The 21547-nt window shown below is 30.0% G+C and overlaps 2 protein-coding genes across 2 annotated transcripts; one reads left to right on the forward strand and one right to left on the reverse strand.

Moving 5' to 3' along the window:
• Positions 1-4801: 4801 nt before the first annotated feature.
• Positions 4802-9707, forward strand: LOC120087098. The gene is given in 7 exon segments (XM_039043980.1): positions 4802-4961; positions 5232-5301; positions 5569-5667; positions 5669-6042; positions 7378-7693; positions 8079-8180; positions 9409-9707. Coding segments are annotated over 7 exon segments (1296 nt in total). The 3' UTR covers positions 9584-9707.
• Positions 9708-10093: 386 nt separating this feature from the next.
• On the reverse strand, positions 10094-13641 carry LOC120086885. Its single transcript, XM_039043701.1, has 3 exons — positions 12740-13641; positions 11710-11801; positions 10094-10904 (listed from the first exon to the last, which is right to left on the reverse strand). Exons 1-3 carry the CDS (start codon positions 13517-13519, stop codon positions 10202-10204), a joined length of 1575 nt encoding a protein of 524 aa, XP_038899629.1. The 5' UTR covers positions 13520-13641; the 3' UTR covers positions 10094-10201.
• Positions 13642-21547: the final 7906 nt, after the last annotated feature.

Consider the following 21547-nt stretch of genomic DNA (forward strand, 5'->3'; position numbering starts at 1 on the left):
TCGTGAAAGACAATGACGTTTAGGAACTTGTCGAACTGCCATCAGGAGTGAAACCCATAGGTTGTAAATGGATATTTAAAACCAAAGGGGATTTACATGGCAATATCGAAAAATATAAGACTCGTCTTGTTACAAAGGATTTTACTAAAAAAGAAGACATTGATTACAAAGAGACTTTCTCTCCGGTTTCATCGAAAGACTCTTTTAGTGTAACCATCGCACTGGTAGCTCACTTTGATTTAAAGCTACACCAGATGGATATAAAAACTGTGTTTCTCAATGGGAATATTGATGAGACGATTTATATGGTGCAACCAGAAAACTTTATGTTTGGTAATTCAAAGTCTATGATATGCAAATTGAAGAAATCTATCTACGGTCTTAAGAAAGCCTCTCGTCAATGGTATCACAAATTCCATGAAGTGATAATCTCTTTTGGTTTTGAGGTGAATATAGTGGAAGATTGTGTACATCACAAGTTCAGTGGGAGTAAATCAATCTTTCTAGTATGATATGTCGATGACATACTCATAGCTAGTAATGATGTAGGTTTATTGCAAGTCACTAAGAGATTTCTCAAAAAGAATTTTGAGATGAAGGATCTTGGTGATGCTTATTATATATTAGGAATTGAAATACTGCGAGATCGTTCTCAAGGTATTTTGAGATTGTCAGAAAAGAACTACATTGAAAAGATTTTGAGTAGATTTGGCATGAAATTGTGCACCAGGAGATACCCAATCACTAAATGTGATAAATTTCATTTAGGTCAATGCCCCAAGACCATACTCGAAACCAAGGAGATGCAGAAGGTTCATTATGCATCAATTGTTGGAAGTCTGATGTATGTTCAAGTATGCACGCGTCCAAATATTGCCTTCATAGTTAGAGTGTTAGGCAGATATTTGAGTAACCTGGGGATGGATCATTGGAAAGCAGCCAAACGGGTTATGAGGTATTTATAGAGAACAAAAGATTATATGCTCACTTATCGAAAATCAAAAGTTTTAGAGATCATTGGGTATTCTGATTCTGATTATGCTGGATGTCAAGGCACTTTGCGATCCACTTCAGGCTATATCTTCATGTTGGCTGGAGGAGCTATATCCCGGAAAAGTGTTAAACAAACACTTATAGCTTCTTCTACCATGGTTACGGAGTTTATAGCATGCTATGAGACATCCAATCATGGAATATGGTTACGGAATTTTGTCACTGGGCTACGGATAGTGGTTGGCATAGAAAAACCACTAAAATTATTTTGTGACAATAAGTCGGCAGTGTTGTATTCCAACAACAGCAGAAGCAATACGAAGTCAAAGCATGTAGATGTGAAGTTTCTGGTTGTTAAAGAAAGAGTTCAGAACGGTCAAATTTCGATAGGACATATAGGAACAAACTCTATGGTGGCAAATCCATTGACTAAAAGTTTACCACCTAAAGTTTTTCATGAGCATGTTGCTCACATGGGTGTTAGTCACTTTTCTAATTCCATGGTTTAGTGGGAGTTTGTTATTGAGGATGTTTTTTTTACCTTATTTTGTTTATTTTCTATATAGAATAAAGTTGATGGTTTATATTTTATTATTTGAACTCGTTTATCATGCATGCAGTTTAGCATAAAGTATTTAAGAATGATCTCATTAAGGAATTTGGACCAGTTGGAAACAGGTATGATCTAGATCACTTTGCATGTAGTTTCCATGCTATCCATCCATACTTGATCTATGTCATTGAATGTATTGGAATTGATGATCAATGAAGGTTTAGTTACAAGGGTAGTGATGAAAGTCGCCTTGATTCCGTGCTAATATAGAAGATGGATCAGATTGAACTAAAGGGGAATTCGATTATTGAAATAACCTGTTTATGCGCACTTAAGATTTATGTGATTTAATTATATCAGGTACACAGACATAGCCCAAGTGGGAGATTGTTAGACATATGTTTAATTAAATTATGTGTTATGTATGTGGATTAATAATTTATCATATTGGGGTATATTAGATTGTGCCCTATTATGTGATCTAATTAATTAAGGCCCTAAATTCCTAATTGAGTATGGACTTAATGGGTAGAAGTGAATTCCTAGTTAATTAGGATTTAATGGGAACCCTAATTGAACTAGTATATAAAGAGACCTTAAGGCTATGATCCTCAATATACCAAAACAATAAGCACTCAGTATTTCTTGAATCTCATCTAGAGAAAGATCTCATTAAGGGCATTCAGAGTTTTGATTTAGGAAGACTATAATCATCTTAAAGTCATCGTCATCTTGAAGCTATTATCAATCACAATGGAATCTGATATGTTGTTTATTTTTGGCAATTTGACATGAATGATCCTAGGGTTTATCGATTCAATATAGATATTACGAATTTATGCTATCAAATTTCACATAAATATTGATGGGGAGATGGAGAAATTAGGACTATTCCCTCTTAATAGACATTTGGAAATTGTAAATAAAAAATAATAATAATAATAATTTTTTTTTAAAAAAAAAAATCATCCACATGGATATATATATAACTCCCTTTCTACTCTATGAAGAGAATGAGAGAAGACCACCTAAATAAAATTCTACCTTCTTTCCTGACAACAAATCATCCACATGGATATATATATATATATACACCACATCATCATTCTGTTAATAATTAACAGAGAATTAATTATATAAAATATTAGCATTTTGACACAGACACATAGGAGAGATGAACAAAGGACAATATTTGTATACTCTTATAAATGAAAGGGTAAAATCAACCCATAAAGTTTCTCCTCGTTAGTTATAAATAGCTAATATACATTTTTAAAAAATATTACATACAAATTTTGAATAGCTATCATATATGTATATATGTGTGTATGTATGTATATAACTTGCATTCTATTAATTCAAAATTTAATAAAATAGAAAAGAAGCATTATTATCAAATATCTTCTTATATTTTCAGTTACTAGAAAACAAAGATAAAAAAACAAGAAACAAAAATGTTACCTTTTACTTGGTTTAACTTTTTTTTTTTCTTTTTCTTTTTCAAAGATGTCATATTCTAATCCAACCTAAGGAATAAAAATGAAAGATGGAAAGGGTTGTACTTTGAGCCCATTTTCCTTTCTTTAAAGACAATTAACTGAATAAGCACACTTCACACCCATGTAGATTGGAGTTTGCATCAACCAATCAATTTGCTTCTTGCTTTTGGTGAACTAACCCTCTTTCACCCCTTTCAAGACACTTGTCCCAATATTTTAAGAATAAATTATTGAAAATATCATCTCAATTTTTAAATTTCAAAGTTTCTACTTCACTTTATACTTTCAAACTATTTCTAATATATATATTTTTTTACTAACCTTAAACCTTTTCTTCCTTTATAATAATAAACTATATTAGTTATTATACTTCTATTACTTGAGATTACTTAATAATCTAAAATGCTGAATTATCTTGTAAGGAAGGGAATAAAGGATGTGTTAGCCTAATGATTTGATCTTTAAATTTAATATCATAGGCCTTAGGAGTAAGACCTTTGATTTACTCAAAAGACAAGACACTATCTCTCCTCAAGGTTTTAAGTCAATTTTATGATTTGAGATCTCTCTAAGATCAATTTATTTAAGAGTTGAATAAGAATAAGGAAGATGATTGACCTTGTATTAAACAAGTAGATATAACATTGACAAAAATCATTTTGAAGCTCCATTATACATATATTTTCGTTTCATCATTAGCACAATTTACTTTTTTAAATTCGAAAAAATTACACAAACCACCTTTGGACTATCAAGGTTGTTACAATTATTGTAATTGACTTTTTAATTTGATTGATCATCTATAAATCTTGTACTTTGTTACAACTATACGAACTTTTAATTTGATCAACTAACCCTATAGTTTATTAATTGTTACCATCACTCTTTCTAGTTTAAATTTTACATTTACGCTCTCTTTTATTAAATTAACATCCAATTTAAAATTTTAATTGACAAAAGGAACAGAACTACTATGTAGAAATAAAATAGAAATTTTTTAATTTAAAAAGTAAGATTAAAATATTACATTTACATTTTCTACATTTTAATTCTCCCCTAAAAATGGATCATAAAAACAAAGAATTAATTCCAATTTCCATGTGTTGATCAGAGAGAAAAAGAAGAAAAAATCTGTTTAGGAAGTAAGAAAATTCTCGGTCAAAAGATCTAACTTCCCTAATTTTTATATATATAGATATATATATATAATTTGTTGAAATCCCGTAAAATTAGATTAGAGAATAATTAACCCATTTCTCTCTCTGATTTTTCTGCTGATTCTCTTCAAATTTTTCTCTAAACACAAACCGCAAGTAAGAAGAAGCCAAGTGGGTGGAAAAAAAAAATTAAGAATCAGAAAAACAAGAGCGAGAGACAAATCAGAAGGTAAATTTTCTTTTTTCTTTTATTTTTTGGAGGCTCGATATTATTTTTATTATTGCTTTTGTTTAATAGAGTAGCTAGGCCTGCTGCATAAATAAAATTTAAGTAATAAATTAATATTTTCCAAAGCCCAAAATGGTAATTAAGAAAGGATTTATGTTCTCGGCTTTTAGTAGAATTAGCAGGCCGGCCGACAGACAAAGATTTCTCTTTTTCATGTGGGTTTTGCCTGAAAAGAAGAGTGTTTTGTGTTTTTGGTTGTTTTTTTTTTTCAAAAAAAAATTTTAAATTTGTATATAAGGCGAGGGATTGTTCGTTTTCTTCAGTTATTTGTTTGGGATTTATTTATTCATTTATTTATTTTCGTAAAATGATGAAGCTTCGAAAGAGAGCGTTAATGGAGGCTAATAAAGGTGGAGAAATTAGGAAAGTTCATATTATTTACTTTCTTAGCCGGATGGGACACGTGGAGCAACCCCATCTCATACGTGTTCATCATCTGACCGGCGGTGGCGGCGGCGTTTATCTCCGAGGTATGGTTTGGGTTTTTCCTTCTTCTGTTTCATCTCCATTGTACGATAGATTATGGACATAAATGTTTACATTTACTTGTGATTTAAATTAAAAGTGTATTAGCGCACTCATTAAAATAATTTCTTAATCATCTTTTTTAGTAAGGGATCAAACGTTCTTAGAGTTGATACTAATTACCATTGGTCTAAATTCATTTTAACTAATTACTATCCATAATCCTACTTTGAGTTCAATGCTCGATCAATTATTTTTCTTTATATTTCGTGAAGACGTCAAGAGATGGCTAGGGGAATTGAGAGGAAAGGACATGCCAGAAGCCTTCTCATGGTCATACAAAAGGTTTTTTCCTTCTAATTGTCCCATGAAATTTCATATGGATGATCTTAATTTTGCAGCAGTAAAGTCATTTGTACCAAATGAATGATGCTTGACAAACAATAATATAGATAATCTACACGCTCTTAACGTACTCTATTACAAATCTAAAATTTGAATCGACAGTGCAAAAACAATTTAAAAAATTCACCTAAAACTTTAATTTAGAATCCAAAAAATGAAACATATAGGTGGTGAAGAGAGATAATTAATAAAAGTGAGAAATTGCAGAAAGTACAAAACAGGGTACGTTTGGCAAGACCTGGTGGATGACGATCTCATAACTCCAATTTCTGACAACGAATATGTCCTTCAAGGATCCCAAATCATATTTCCCACTACTCTCTTTTTTTTCTTTCTTTTTCAATTTCTCATGATTAATGTTTTTGTTTTTCACAGATACTAAAAAATCATTATTCAGAGAGGAATTGGAGCTAAATGAAGATTTTCAATCCAAATTTCTGCAAAAGAATGTAGAAGAATCTCCACCGTGCGATTCGGAGAGATCGACGGTGACGGACGATGGAGATTCCATGAAGGTTGAAGAAGAGACAACTAAGAATTTGGAGACACCCCCCAAACAGGGGATAGAAGAAGAAATACATGAAATTGAAGGGTTTAAGACGCAATATTCTTCTTTGTATGCAAAATTGGTGAAGAACAGCAAGGAGAAGGATAAAGAAAAGGATCTCATGGAGAAGGAAGGTAATTCTTTTTCCTTTTTTTCTAATTACAAGTTTAGTCCTTCATTCCGATGAAGACCGTGTCGATTTAGTACCTCAATTTTTAATTTTCTGTTTAATAAATTTTTGAAATTTTAAGTTTATTTGTAATGATCTCTAAATTTATTTTGGGTTTAATATATTTTTTAAAAATTAATTACACTATTAGATAAAGTTTAAATTTCATACCTAATAATGAACCTTTATATTTTCAATTTTATGTTTGGTATGTATGTATATAAATATACACACAACATTTAAATTGTGGATATTGTAGAACGAATTATTCACATTATAGTGACATTTCACATTAGAGTTTAGACTTGATTTTTTAAAAAATATGTTGGTATTTCTTTTCTTTTCTTTTTTTAGAAAAAAAAAATAATGTTGGTATTTTAATATGCTCCAATATTTTGGTTCCAAGCATGGTTGATATTAGAATAAGCTCCAATATATGAAAATTTTCAACCTCTCTCTCATTGTCTTTTACTCTTTCTCTCATAAAGAAAATAATAATTGTATTGACTAACTTATTACGTCTTTATTTAGGCTATGAAAAAAAATAGAATAGGCGAATTTGAACTAATTTTATAGCATGCATTTCATTAGAAAGTCTTGATAAGTAAAAATAAATAAATGGAAATGGATCTTTTTTTCATAACTTTAATAAGTTTCAGTTTATAAATTTTGAAGTTGTATAATGATGACTAGATATATTAATATTTTTTTTTTTACTCTTATTACATCTCTTAAAATAATTAAACCAACTCATGCAAGGAGCCAAAAATCTTCTAACTTAAGAGCTTGAATTAATAGGTTTTTCAAAAATCTGACGTTGGTAACCTTTTATTTTTCAATAACTTAGGTCTCATTCGGTAATCATTTTATTTTTAATTTTTATTTTTGAAAATTAAGTCTACGAGCATTATTTCTACTTCTAAACTTCTACATTTATCATCTACTTTTCACTAATGCTTTCAAAAAGACAAAGCCAAATTTTGAAAATTAAAAAAAAAATAACTTTCAAAAAATTGTTTTTGTTTTTAGAATTTAGTTGAGAATTCAACTATTGTATTTAAGTAGGATGTAAATTATAGTAAGAAATGTAGATAAAAAAAGACTTAATTTTCAAAAATAAAAATAAAAAATTAAATGGATACCAAATGGAGTTTAACATTCATTCAAAAATTATAACACAAGTAATTATGATTAGATAAATATATATTTTTTTAAAGAAAATCAAACACTAAAGTTACTAATTATATAGCAATTTTCATATATATATGAATATATATATTTATTTTAAAAATCTCAACAGGTGGACCCACAGCCACGTCAACAGTTACGTCATCATCCCAACCTGCATTTACAAAGAGCAAAAGCTACTCAAGCGGAGCTTCCCACGTGCTTCGTCAGTGGATCACGTGCGGGCCTGGAGCAGTAGACACAAACGACGCCGTTTTGGTCAAGAACCGATCTCCCAAAGATCCACCGAATCAACCGCCACCGGCGAAACTAAAAAACGACGCCGTGTTTTGCAGAGACGACGTGTTGGGCGGCTCCGCCCGAGTTATCGGTAATTCTTGTGAGGGGAACCTCGAAATCCGCCGCCAATACAGCCCGCAAACTTCTCGGTAATTTTCTAAACTTCCCTTATTATTAATTACCATTTTCTAAAAAATTAAAAGTATACAAAATTCATAAAAATTGTTAAATAAGCATTTCCCCGATATTAATTAAGTTAAAATTTATTGGTTAATATTATATCCACATTTATGATATTTTGGTTATATTATATCGATTTTTTTTTTAATCTAATGAAATTGTTCTACTTCTCTCGTGGTGGTATAAAACTCAAAGATTCATATATAATTTTTTTAGTAACAGAATTGAGGATTAAACGGCTAATTTCAAATAAAATAATATATGTGAATTATTGTTGAACTAAATTTATATATATATTACATACAAAAAAGAATAAAATAACGGTTAAATAGTGCATTTTGATCCTATTTATAGGAAAAGTTTCGACGATTCAAGGAAGAAAAGGCCGAAGGAGAGCGGCGTTAGAAAGGTGGCGGCCACGGCAACCTACAAGCCGATGGCAGGACCAAACTGCTTGTAAGTTTCCACGGCATTTAACCATGAAAAATCAAATTTCGACCATATTTTGTTTTTACTTTTTCATTTAAATGGGTTTGAGTTTTTGTTTGTCACTCTCAACAGATTTTTAAAAGCCACGGCCTTACAAGAGTTGAAGAAACAAGCCGTTTTTTAAAAGTCGTTTGTTTATAATGGCAGATTTCAGAAACCCCTTTGAATTATTTGATTTTCTCTATAAAAATGTTTTATAAAAACTCATGGGATTTGAACTTATTATTTAACGTCGGTTTCTCAAAATTATGTTTAGTTCAAAACTTTTATTCTTGTCGGTTGAATTCTTGAACTTTAAAAAGTATTTACCTTATGTCATTAAGACCTTATTTGATAATCATTTACTTTTTTATTTTGTTTTTTAAAATTAAATTTGTAGACATTACTTCCATCTCCAAATGTCTTCCTTTTTATCTTACTTTTACTAATGGTTTAAAAAACTAAACCAAATTTTAAAAATTAAAAAAAAAAAAAAGTAACTTTTAAAACCTTGTTTTTGTTATTGACATTTTGGCTAAAAATTCAACCATTATATTTAAGAAAGATGCAAATCATGATAAGAAATGATGCGAAAATAGACTTAATTTTAGAAAATAAAAAACAAAAACAGAAGTGATTCCTAAGTAGGGTCTAAACTTTTTGTATCTGATGGGTTTCTAATCTTTAAAAAGTGTCAAATATTTAGGTAATAATTTTGGATTTTGAATTTAAAAATTTAATTTTATATTTAATAGATATTGGCCTATATGACATTTTAAAAAGTCACAAACCTATTAGAGATACAAAATCGAAAGTTAATTAGAGTCCTGTTACATATAGAACTTAATTATAAATTCTAATAGATTAGTTAATTTTAAAAAAATCTTAAATATGTCTAAGACCTTATACATACTTGAAAGTAAAGGCTTATTTAGCATATGCAAAAGTTGTGGGAACCTTTTTGACACAAACTTAAATTTTAATTAGGTAATAAACTGGCAATTGAACCTATTGTACATTATCTTGAAAAAAGTCAATTATCTTAACTAATTTCTATGACTGGACATGTAACTAAAATATATATACACTCAAAGTGAGATTATCTATTTATTTAAAAGTTGTATAAACTTTTCTAAAAAATTAGAAGTTGGAATTTCTCATCTGAACGAAATTTAAATAATCTTGTAAGTTCTATTTTTGAAATGCCTTTCCTTAGGTTATGTGGGAAGACTTTCAGACCGGAGAAGATGCATTCACACATGAAATCATGTAAAGGAATCAGGTCTTTGACCAAGACTGCTTCCACATCAGACAAAATGGCACTGTCTAAGTCAACTACGACGAGAACTTCCGACAAGGATTCAGTTTCCACCTACTTGTTGACCAACTGAAAGACTTTGCTTTGTCAATCCATTGTTAAAATGTCAATTTGTCAAGAGTATTATTGAATGGGGTGTCTCCGTGTTCACAAATTTGGTGTAAATCTAGAAACAATACATAGTAGTATTATTTAAAGGGTAGGTTTATGAAAAGGATTTGTCACAAACCAAAAAAAAAAAAAAAAAAAAAAGTGAATGAAATCCGACTTCATATAATGAATTAGAATTTGTTCTTCCCGATTAAAATGACTTTTTAAATACTTTGAAAAGTATTTGATAGATTTAAAAAAGTCATGACATTTGAGCTATATACCCTTACCTATATTGGGTCAACTATTGATTTAACATAGTATTATAGTATATGGTATAAGAGATCATGTATTGAAATTCCGACAATGTTATTTCCAATCGATGATTTACCATGATATAATGCAACTCATGATATTGAAAAATGAAAACTTATATGCATAATTTGATAGAAGATATACTCAAGTAAATAGGATAAGGAACAATGAGGTCAATATTTGGTTAAAATTTCTACCCTAAACTTTGAAAGAAGTTAGTATTTGAAATTTTTACTTCAGTAGTCTAGTCGATGTGATCCTTCAACTTGTATCTCTATCGGCACGATCAAGTGGACATATCGACATGATTTAGAAGAAATTTGTACAATTTCTTCCTCAATAGCTCCATTTTATCATGGATCTCGACTTTGCTTTCAATCAACTGGTTCATCCATTCGTTTACCCTTTTGAGCTGCCTAAGAAGATATGCAATCTCATTACCATTTTCCTTTACTAGTAGCCCAAAAGCATTGTCAAGCAAATCCTCCAAATACTTCACAAACCATCGACGCGAAACCGAGAGTAGTTCTCTTGCTAATTCTACAGCCTCTTTTAAACCATTCCTGCTATCCCACTCCTCCTTTTTGGAATAATGTGATAGCTTAGTATTTAATTTAGATGGATAACTTTTGCGATTCGTGGGGTTTGGTTTAGGGGAATGGTTTTCGAAATCGAGTTTGTTTGTAGCGTTGTCGGTGACGATATAGAGTTGTTTTTCTTGAACTTGAGATTCGAGCTTGTGATCTTTTGATTGGAACAAATTGAAATTGGAAAGATTTGTAGCAATAGCGGCCTGAATCCATGAAGTGGCATTAGTATTGTTGGTATGGCTAAAGTTGTGTATGTTTGAATTTGGTGATGGCAAATTGTTGAGCAATGAATTCAAGGTTGAGTGTGCTTGTTGGATTCTCTCATAGAGTTGTAAAAATTGCTCTGCCAATTTACCACCAGAAATTTGCTTTGAAGACTCACATAGTTCTCCAAATAAGCTGGAAAACAAAAGGGAAAAATTAATAATGATAAAAAAAGAAGAACAAAAAAAACAATATATATAGACTTAAATGCGTCCACTCGTTCATATGCCTCTGGGTTTAAATATCGACACAATAGATGAATTAATATTTTCATTATATCAAATAAAAATCGAAGAAATATAGTAAGAATATGAACAATGCACAAGTCTAGCATCTATGATGTAAAAAAAACTTAAAATTGTTTAAAATGATAAAATACTTCTTCATTAATTAATTTTTTTTATAGAAAATTTCCATTCCTCTGAGAAATATCTATCGACATTTATTCGATATTTCCTTTTTTGTTTTCATAAATTTGAAATTTCAATATTTTTTTGTCAACACTCATATTTATATAACTCCTCGATGTTTGAGAATGTGAAGTTAAAATATTAAAATTAGGATTCCTAGAGTGGATAAAATATTGAAGGGCTAAATTCCAATTTTTGTAGGGTAGTTAAGAGAAAATTAGAATTTAATTCTTATGCTTTATTATTAGAATTTAGTCCATCCTCCAATGTAGTCCTTGTGTATAAGGGTTTAAAAAAATATAAGGAATATTTATGAAGTTTTATCGAACCGTAGAGATTAAGTTCATGTTTACTATTTCACGTATTTCAATGGACCACATTTTTTATATTAAGATTGATGGACCTAAATTCTAACTTTTTAAAATTATAGAAACTAAATTATAACTTTTTTTCGATAATCAAATTTGCAATTTAATCGAGGAAAAAAATGAACAAAAAGAATATAGTGGGTAATAAAATAAGAAGCATACCACATAGAATGAAGGAGAGCTTCAGTAGCAGCTGTTTCTTCCAAGGCATGAACTGCAGCCATAAATGCAAGATTTCGACTTCTAACAACTTTCTGCAAATATTCACATTCCAAATACACACACTCACTTTCTTCCATGGCTTCAATTTCTTTCAAATATTTTCCCATTCTTTACTTTTAATTTATCTTTAAAATAGGCTTTGCTACTTTTGGATAAATTTAAAATTTTCATTTCAGCTAAAATATTAAAAGAAAAAAAGGTGTTGGGCAAAAAAAAAAATCCCTATGTTTTAGAATTATTTTGAATTTCATCCTTCATCATTTAAAATTTTAGAATTTAATTTTTTAATTCATCCATTATGAATTGGGGATTGAAAATCATGCCCTTTTGAAATAGAAGTTAATATCTTATCCATTATTATTTAAAACTTTGTTAGCCTCACGGCTCAATTGATGTTCTTTTTATTGTTAATTTGAAATTCTGGCTTCAAAAAAAAAAGATAATAGTTTCGTTATTAAAAGTTATGCCCACTTTAGCTTGCATATATATTCTAAATTCCTAATGTTTTAAAAAATTTCGACCATTCAATTATTGTTATATTTTCATATTTGGATATGTAAGTATATATTAATCAGCGACACAATTTATTCATGTCCATTCTAGTGACATGTTTGTATATATAATGATTAAGATTTATATATATTTTATGTCAATCGAGCTATACTTTTTTTAATAAATATTAAGAACTAAATTGATAATTTCTAAAAGTTTAGAGATAATTTGATCATTTCCGCAAAAATAGACTATTATTTAAAATTTCAGCATGAATATTTTCATAACACTTTTTAAAGAAAACTTGCTAATTACCATAAGAATTTTCTATTGGACAGCTGCCTTGGCTTCACAAACTCAACTTTAAGTATTTTTTTTTACCATATATATATGTGTATATTGAATTTCCAAACAAAAATAGAAGAGATTTCAAAATCCAAGAACTAAGGCGGGAATTAAACCAATAAAATAATAATACCTTTCCAGCAATGGCCACCGTCGACGGCAGCGCCCTCCACGCTATATTCTTCTCCGGCCAATTTTTCAAATCCACGGCCACCGGAAGGGGGCGGATTTCCGCCGGTAACTTCACATCTTTCCGTTTGACTGTGCTCGTCAGCTTCGCTACCAAAGAGCTCTCATCTTTAGTTTTTAATGGCGAAAACTTCGGAGCCTTGGCCGACCCAATCTCGGAAGACGCCCTACCCGGCGGCAAACCGGTAGCCTTTACAGCGGCAGCTGGTGGCGGAGTCCCTCGGTCCCACCCCCGCCGCGCCGAGTCCAAACTCAACCTCCTCCTTGGCTCGACGGCTCGTTTCGAGAGTCCACCGCCGCTTACGGCGGCGCGTGAAATGGGTAAGGCATCGCTGGAGACCAAATCAATGGGATTTCCAACACAAGGCTTTCTTCGAGAAACGGGCTTCAAGCCACGAAGAACCGGGACCCGAGAACCGGATCGGGCCGGGTCGAACCGGGAGACGTGAACGAATTGACCCAACTGAATCTTGTCGCTGTAAATTAAATCCAAGTCGTCGTCGGCAATGGAAGCGTAAGCGGAATGGAGAGAATCGGAGAGCTTCAAGAAGAAGCCTCTGGTTCGAAACGGGTCGTTTTGGTCGTCGTCACCGGCACCGGGAAGAGAAGGGACGATCTCGAGGACTTGGAGAAGAGGCGACCGGTGCTCGCCGGTGACTTTGAAGTTCTTGTTACCGGCATTTTCGATGAGCTTTGAGAGGATACCGGGTGTGAGAGACGCCATTGTTGTTCTGTGAAAAGATTTTTGAAGACAATAGAAATATTTTTCTTACAGCTTCTCCATTAGTAACTTTTTTTTGTTGCAAGCTCGAGAGAGTAAAAAGAAGAAGATGAAAGGAGCTTGATATAAGTTTTAGACATGTTTTAGACAAATAAAAAAATAAAAGATAACATACTAAATTTAATATTGAAATTTTAGAGGCATAAATTTTAGTTGTATAACTAAAAGATTAGTTTTGATTTTTTTTAAATAAATAATTGAATATATCACATATCCATTAAATATAAAATTAAAAGTCTACGTATCTATTATATATAAAATCTAAAGTTTATGAATTTATTAGATATAAAAATAAAATTTTGAATAATAAATTTATAACTTAATAAAAACTATAATCAAATTACAAATTTTGTCTCAGGGTTTTGTTTTTTTTCCCTTTTGCCTGTACAAACTTGGTTTCTACTTTAATTCTTATATTTTTTGTTTTTGTACATTTTGGTCTAATTTTAAATTATTCATGTTGATCTCTATATTTTCAATTTTGATTTATTTTAGTTCTTATAATTTAAAATGATCATTTTCAGCCCGATATTTTTAAATTTGTTCATTTTGGTCCTTACATTTTTGAAAAGTTGTCATTTGATCCCTTCATTCTCATGTGTTAAAGGATAAAAATGGTCACTTTTAAAAAACATTTCAATCTTTTCATATTAACTTTAAATAAATATAATTAATATGGACATATTAAACCTACTATTAAAAGATTGTAGTTTTGTTTGAAACTTTTTTTATAAGATCAAATATATATTTTAGGACCTGGTTAGAGACTTTCTAAAGAATATAAACTAAATAAACTCAAAATTAAAACTGTAATTTAACCCAAAAAGTTGTATTAAAAGATAAGGTTTTGAAATTTCTCTATATAGTTTAGCCATTGATTTGTAGGCTTAAAAGTTAAAACTATATCCATTCTCTGGAAAAAGAAAATAATAAGTCCCTCTTGTTTCGGTTGGAGTGCATTATTTTAATTATTTATTATGATCTTCTAGGTAGGAATTAGGATTTTATTTGTAAAAGTTGCATCCATGACCACAATTAATCAACTAAATGAAATTATAAAAATTAAATTATTACCCACTAAAAATTTATCAAATATGCTAAATTGTTACTTATATCAAAATTTAATACGAAACGGATTTTTCAACGATACTTATTCATTACTTGAGTTTTTTTTTCTATTTTAAAGTCGAGATCGATTAAACTCATTTTGTATAAAATATAAATTATTGACCAAAATGGTCAAAATTCAAATCTCACTTATATTGTAGAATTTGAATATATATATATATATATAAGTTATTTCAAATATTCATTGAGATCATAAGTCTAAACATTAACTTAATATATAAAATAATTATTATGCTTTTCTAAATTAATTTTAGAAAAAAGAGATTTTCAGCTACGTCCATGGCTTGAACTTCGATAGTAGAGATCCTTAGTGAGGGGACATAAAAGAAAAGATGACACGTGTCAAAAGGAAAAGGAGACTTGACCTTGAGATTTACAAGGTTAAGAAAAAGGAGGAGCAGAAACAGAGAGCTCGGTTGTCGAGATTAATGCCCATCCTTCACTACAAACAAACGTATCTCCATCACTTTACACATTATATTTATCATTTTTTTTAATTATTTTATTTTTTCAAATTCAACCCATTTACCAATGTTCTTTATTACTAATATCTAATTGATTCATTTTCTGACACTTGGAATATTACTTTAAAATAATAATAAATCACTTTTAAGCTCTAAATTTTTATAGAAATAATAATTTAGTCTCTAAATTATTATCTAATGACAATTTAGATCTTGAATTTTATTATATAACAATTTAGTCTTATGCTTTTAAATTTGTAATAATATAGTTCGTATTGTAGAAATTATTGTTAAGATTTAATAAAATTTCTTAAATAAATACAAACTAATTAAATACTCAATATTTTTATAAAATTCAAAGTTTACATAATAAAATAATAAAAGTCGTTATCAAACTTTGATGAATTTACAAATTTCAATGTACGAGGACTGAATTGTTACATACTGGACTAAATTATTAAAAAGTGAAAGTATAAGGACTAAATCGTGACCAACTAAAGTTTAGGGACTAAATTGTTACTTTCGTGAAAGTTTAGGAATCAAAAGTATTTTTTTTAACTTTAAAGGAACTAAATTCTAGTTACTTGATATTCCCATTAGGTATATTTTTAATAAAGGATAACTAAAAAAAGAGGAAAATTCAATGAGTAACAAGAGGGAGAGTTGGGAACGCAAGTGTACACAATGGACCATTCTATAATTTCATTCATGATGACAAGTAAAATGTTAAAAAAAGTAGACTAGTTTCATAAGAGCATTGTCAAATGGATCATAAGTAAAATTAACTCCTTTAGTTTCCTAATTCCTAGATTATTATATAATCAAGTTATTTTAAGTTTTTATGAATCTATTTGATACTTTTAAATTTTAGCAACATCCTCAATTTGAGATGTTTTAGACTTTTTGAAGTCTGAAAGTCTTATATTTTGTTACTTCAACTTTTTGTAAATGTTGAATTTGGTCGTTGTTAAGTCAAGTTGTAGTAACAGAAATTAGGGGTTGGGAGATTCGAACTACGAATCTTATAGTTTCTAGGTATTCAAATGGTAATTAAGTTATGTCTAATTTGACGAAACGTGTGATTTAAAACAATGTAAAGTCTTACTATATTCCTATAAATATTTTGTTAAATACAAAATTTCACACAATCACCTAGCAAAAAGTGCAATAAAAAATCTCTTGAGAATCTTGAGCTTAGGTGTATTCATTTATCATAGAACGTTTGTAAATAATTTAAAAATGATTAAAATCATTTTCATGATTACGTTGAAAATCACAATTAAAGATGAACGATATACTTATACAATCAAAATTGGTTTTAAATGATAAAAGTTAGTCCTTTTTAAACAATTTAAAACATAGTCACACACCATATTTCTAAACTCTTAAAATCCTCATTTTTAAATTACAATTAAAAAAAAAATATAACACCACAAGCACTCCCCTATAACTTGGTAACATCTATTTTACTGAAAATTTTAAAAGGTCACCAAACATAACATTATCTCAAATTAAACAAACTTAACTTTAAAATATTTATTATTGAGTCATTGAAAAGAAATATGTACTTTAGCGACATAAATAATAGTTATAAAAAAAATTAAGTCTTTAACCATATTTTTATATTTTCAAGATTTCTCTCATGAACCTTAAAAAAAAAAAAAAAAATTAATTACGTAATTATATATAAAAGAAAAGGAAGTTGGTAATTAATTATATAGGAGTTGTTTAATACCAACTACCAAGTAGATATATAAATGATAAAGCACACACTGACCTACTTTGTCTTTACACAACGGATTATTAAACACAACTAAGTCTACTTGGGATGTCTTGTCACTCACCAAACTACTAAACCAATATTTTATATATAATTATATATTAAAAATATTCATTTTATGTTGTACTAATTTTTGCAATCCAATCTACTGTCAATCACAATTCATCATTGTGATAACCTTTTCAATAACTTAATATTTTTTATTTTTCTTTATTGTGTAATTGACGCGAGTTGCTCAAAGATGAAGAATTCATAGGATATATTAAATATTGAAAAATTTAATATATTTAATCTAAAAAGTTCTTCACCTTTCGAAATTAACCTCCATTCTAAAAATATCTTTTCTAACATCTTTATTACTTTTTCACTTTTTATTGAGAGAGTTCATACAGTGATGTTACAAAAATAATCCCATGATAAATTTCTTTAAATGGATTTCTCATAAGATTTGGAAAATTTTTTTTATCTAAAAAATAAGAATGGTAATTAAAAAACTCACAACTTACGTGGAAAACAATTTTTTCATAAGATTTAGAATAAAAAATTGGAATTTAAGCCTAGCAGAAAAATGGAATTAGCTAAAAATCCATATTGTAAAATCTCTTTGTAAAAATATTTTCTAATAAGAATCTTTATAGGAAATTAAATTAACTTTAATTTTCGGGAAAAAATTGAACTTGAAATTGGAATGGGGTAAAAAAAAAAAATGTCTTTAGGTTAGAAATATAAAAGAAAAAAAAGGAAAAGTTACGTTTTTGTTGTTGTTTTTTTTTTTTTAAAGTTTATCAGGAAATTACATAACTTCAAAACTACATAAAATGTCATCCATATCTTTTCTTTCCCTTTTGCGTGGAGATTCTAGAATGGAATGCTTAAATGAAAATCGATTTGCCTGATTTTTTTTTACCTTCTACTTGTGTCATTGTCAAGTGAAATTACTGGAAAGACCAAACAGACTAAATGTGAACACTAGGGATATACATGAGTTGCGTTGGGTAATGAAGTTTTTTGCACCAATTCAAAAATTTGGACTAGTGAGGTTGGCTACTTGAAAGACTCGAATAGGGTTTCTAATGAAGTTGGGTTGAGTCACTGGGTTACACTGTCTTTTTCCTCTCAACCTTTTCCCATTTTTCTTGGTTTTCCAATTTCACAACTATATTAGTCATTGCTAGTGAGTTTATTTTTGTACATAGATTAGAGAGATGGAGACGAAAATAAGAAGGATCAAGGAGTGAGAGCAATCAAGGATCGAGAGCTGAAGCTAGGGTCACCGTATGGTCATTCTAGTGAGGGAAAGAGGAAGAAGAAGAAGAAGAAGAAACGTTATCGAGAGAAAGGTGTCAACCATGAGGCTTACACTAATGATTGGAGAGAGAAATCAAAGATAAAGAGGAAGAGCAGAAGCACGTAATTTGTTGGTTGTTTAGACAATTTCACATGGAAATGACTCAAGGAGGAAGTAAAAAAAAGATTTATGTTTTCAAAATCTATAACATATTACATTTTGGCCTTCAATTTTTTTACTAACCATAAAAAAATATTTGTATAACTTCTTAGATAAGTAGACTCCTCTAAAATTTTGAAGTCAATTGGCATACTTGTGATACATAGAAAGTAAGTAGAATAGAAACTCTTACTCTAATCATAATTTTGACGTAACAAACATAAAATAAATAAATAAATATATTCGTGTATGTGTAATTAAAGTAAGCTAAAAAAAAATAGTATATTTTATAATGCATTCAAGTATTACTCTTTTATTTTTAAATCTCCACCACTTATTCTATTACACCATAAAATTCTACTTCATTCAATTCATAGTTCGATTCTTGATCAACCAAAACATCTTTAAAACAAGTATTTGACTCACTAGATAAAGTTAGAATTTAAATTTTACCAGATATGCATTTTGTTATATATGTTTGCTTTATTTCTAAGTTGTGGAGTTGTTATTTCTATAAAGTGCACAAACCATTGACCCATAAAAATTCGTCTTTTATCTTCATAAAAATTCTCTTTTATCTTACTTATGAATTAACTTCTTACAAATCATAAACCTACAAACTAATATAGCAATATAAAAGAAACTAACATTTCTATCAGCCTGGTTTAACTTGGGATGATTTTTTTGTTCACGTGCATAAACAAAATACCTAAAACTGGTTTGTTAATGATTTCGTTTTTAGTTATATATAATAATATATATATATAATATATATATATATATATATATATATATATATATATATATATAATTATTTTGAATATATGTTTATTATTTCTCAAATTTTCAATTATGGTGTTGGAGATTTGGTTTGTTGGCTTGATAATTTTATTTAAGGCAATGATTTTGCAGATGTTTTAAATAAAATCTTAACATCTAGCTATGACATCAGATTATTTTCCTTATCTCAAAATATCTGATTGTGATATTTAGTCCAATATGTTCTTTTTTTTGAAGCGTGACTTTTTTTTCGAAATGAGGACTTGTTTTCTTTATTGGATTCGACTTTTTAAAGAGAGCTTTTTAGAAAATTTAGGGTCGCCACATTTGTTTAATTGAGCAAGATGATTTCAATACTTTGGCCAAATTATCCTACATTGTGTTCTTGCTCGTTTGCTCACTATTCCGCCATGCAAATTTGTCATCCGTTGAGTGCAACATATCGAAGATTTTCAAGGTTTTAGGGGGAGCTTAAGACTCAGCTTTGAAGGAAAAGTGCTCCAGCTTAGGGAGATCCTAAGATTCATCAGTGAAGAGAATTCGCTAACGTAAGGAAAGATATCGTCCTGAGAGGAGTCATACACATTGTCGAGTGTCGAAGTGTCAAACGTTAATATTAACATGCTTAAGGGAGCCTAAGTTCAGCTAAGAGGGAGTCTCACATCTAGGGAAGTCTAGGTGACGTGTGAGTTAAGCTCTACATGAGCCACTATAGTAGTTGGTATATTTCAGATAATTACTACGTTCTAAATTGTTTAACTCTTTAATATTAGTGAACTATTTTTCCTGGGCACTACATGTTGGGATTGATGTCCTAATTCTCCCGGAGTCTCGTTGTTTGTAATTATACACATTGTTTTATGAATAAAATAACTGTTATTTCATTCTGGCATTTACTCATATCAAATAAACAAAGCTCCATGGATATCTTATGTAAACTTAAGCATGTATATGTGATATACAAGTGGATCATGCCTTAAGTGATAGCCTAAATACGTCTGTAGTATAAGGATTAAGGTGGGATACCCGATCCTTGTGACACTACGGATATGACCCGCTTTGTAGAGGTTTGCAAGTGTTGCAAACTACTATAGATGGTAGATCCTGACCATTCATGTGGAGACATGCGAGCGGGAGTGTCCTATACAAAGAGTTTGTATAAGACCGGACTACAAGATAACTAGACTATGTATATAACACCGTTGATACTGGAGACTTACATCTCACCTAAACGACCATAGGTGACACGGCCTCAATCCTAAGTGTTTTGAGAACTCTTGCCTTTGAGGGTGGTCCTTTGATTAGTATGGGTGAGAGTTGCCAAATTGCCAACTCAACATGCCCACCTTTTTGGGGATTTGTCTGATTTGGGAGTTGAAAACCCAGTTAATCAAGATGGAATTCATTCCTTCCCCGAAGTAGGGGTAAGTAGATAGATTGCTCCCTTAAGAACTGATTCCAGGTCTTGAACATAGTGGCCACAACTTCTCTTTGGAAGAGAGGACTCGGTCATAGTAGGACTATGATTTATGTTCATTACAGGGATCGGTGGTACTTAAGGAGTTAGATGTAACTACAGGGGCATAACGGTTATTGGCCCAGTTGTACTTATGAGCGAACTGTGAAGGGTTATCGCACCGTTGATTGGTTGATATGGACACATAATATATCTGTAGTAAGGAGAGTTCAGTTGTCGATCTTTAGTGGAGTGCTTGACAGTTAACGGATGGTGGATCCCGTGACTAAAGAGTTTAGTTATTTATTCACGTACCATTGGAGCTTCGAGCTACATGTTCATAAGGCCCCTTTGGTAGCTCAATGGATTCAAGTTAAGGATCAGTTCTTGGTGTTGATTTGAAATGTTTAAATTGACAAGAGGTAATTCGATTATATATGATATGATCGATATGGTGTATGAGATAATCCACATGGAGGATTAATGTAAATGAGATTTACATTGAGTGAAATGGAATAGAAAAAGAGCTATGGTTTATATGTTTCATGAGATGAAATATTAAAACTATAGGTTATAAATATATTATGGTAAGTTAGTTATCATTTATATTTATAATAATATTAATTATTGGATAATTGTCTCTTTTTCTCTAATAACCAATTGAATGAGAGGTTATTAGTGGTTTCACGGTAACCGTGAGATAAAAGGAAAAATATTTTCCTAATTTTAGTAATATTTGCAAAGATGTTGTTTTGAGATTTCCAATTTCGAAAATACCTCACGGATAGTTGTCAAGTAAATTAGATTTATTAAGCAACAGTTTGGAGCTAGCTAAACAATCGTGGAGTGTTCTTACATGATAGACACTCAGCTAAATGATGAGCTAAACGATCACATAACTTTTCCTAAATGATTG

The sequence above is a fragment of the Benincasa hispida genome, chromosome 9, assembly GCF_009727055.1.
Source record: "Benincasa hispida cultivar B227 chromosome 9, ASM972705v1, whole genome shotgun sequence".
NCBI lineage: Eukaryota > Viridiplantae > Streptophyta > Magnoliopsida > Cucurbitales > Cucurbitaceae > Benincasa > Benincasa hispida.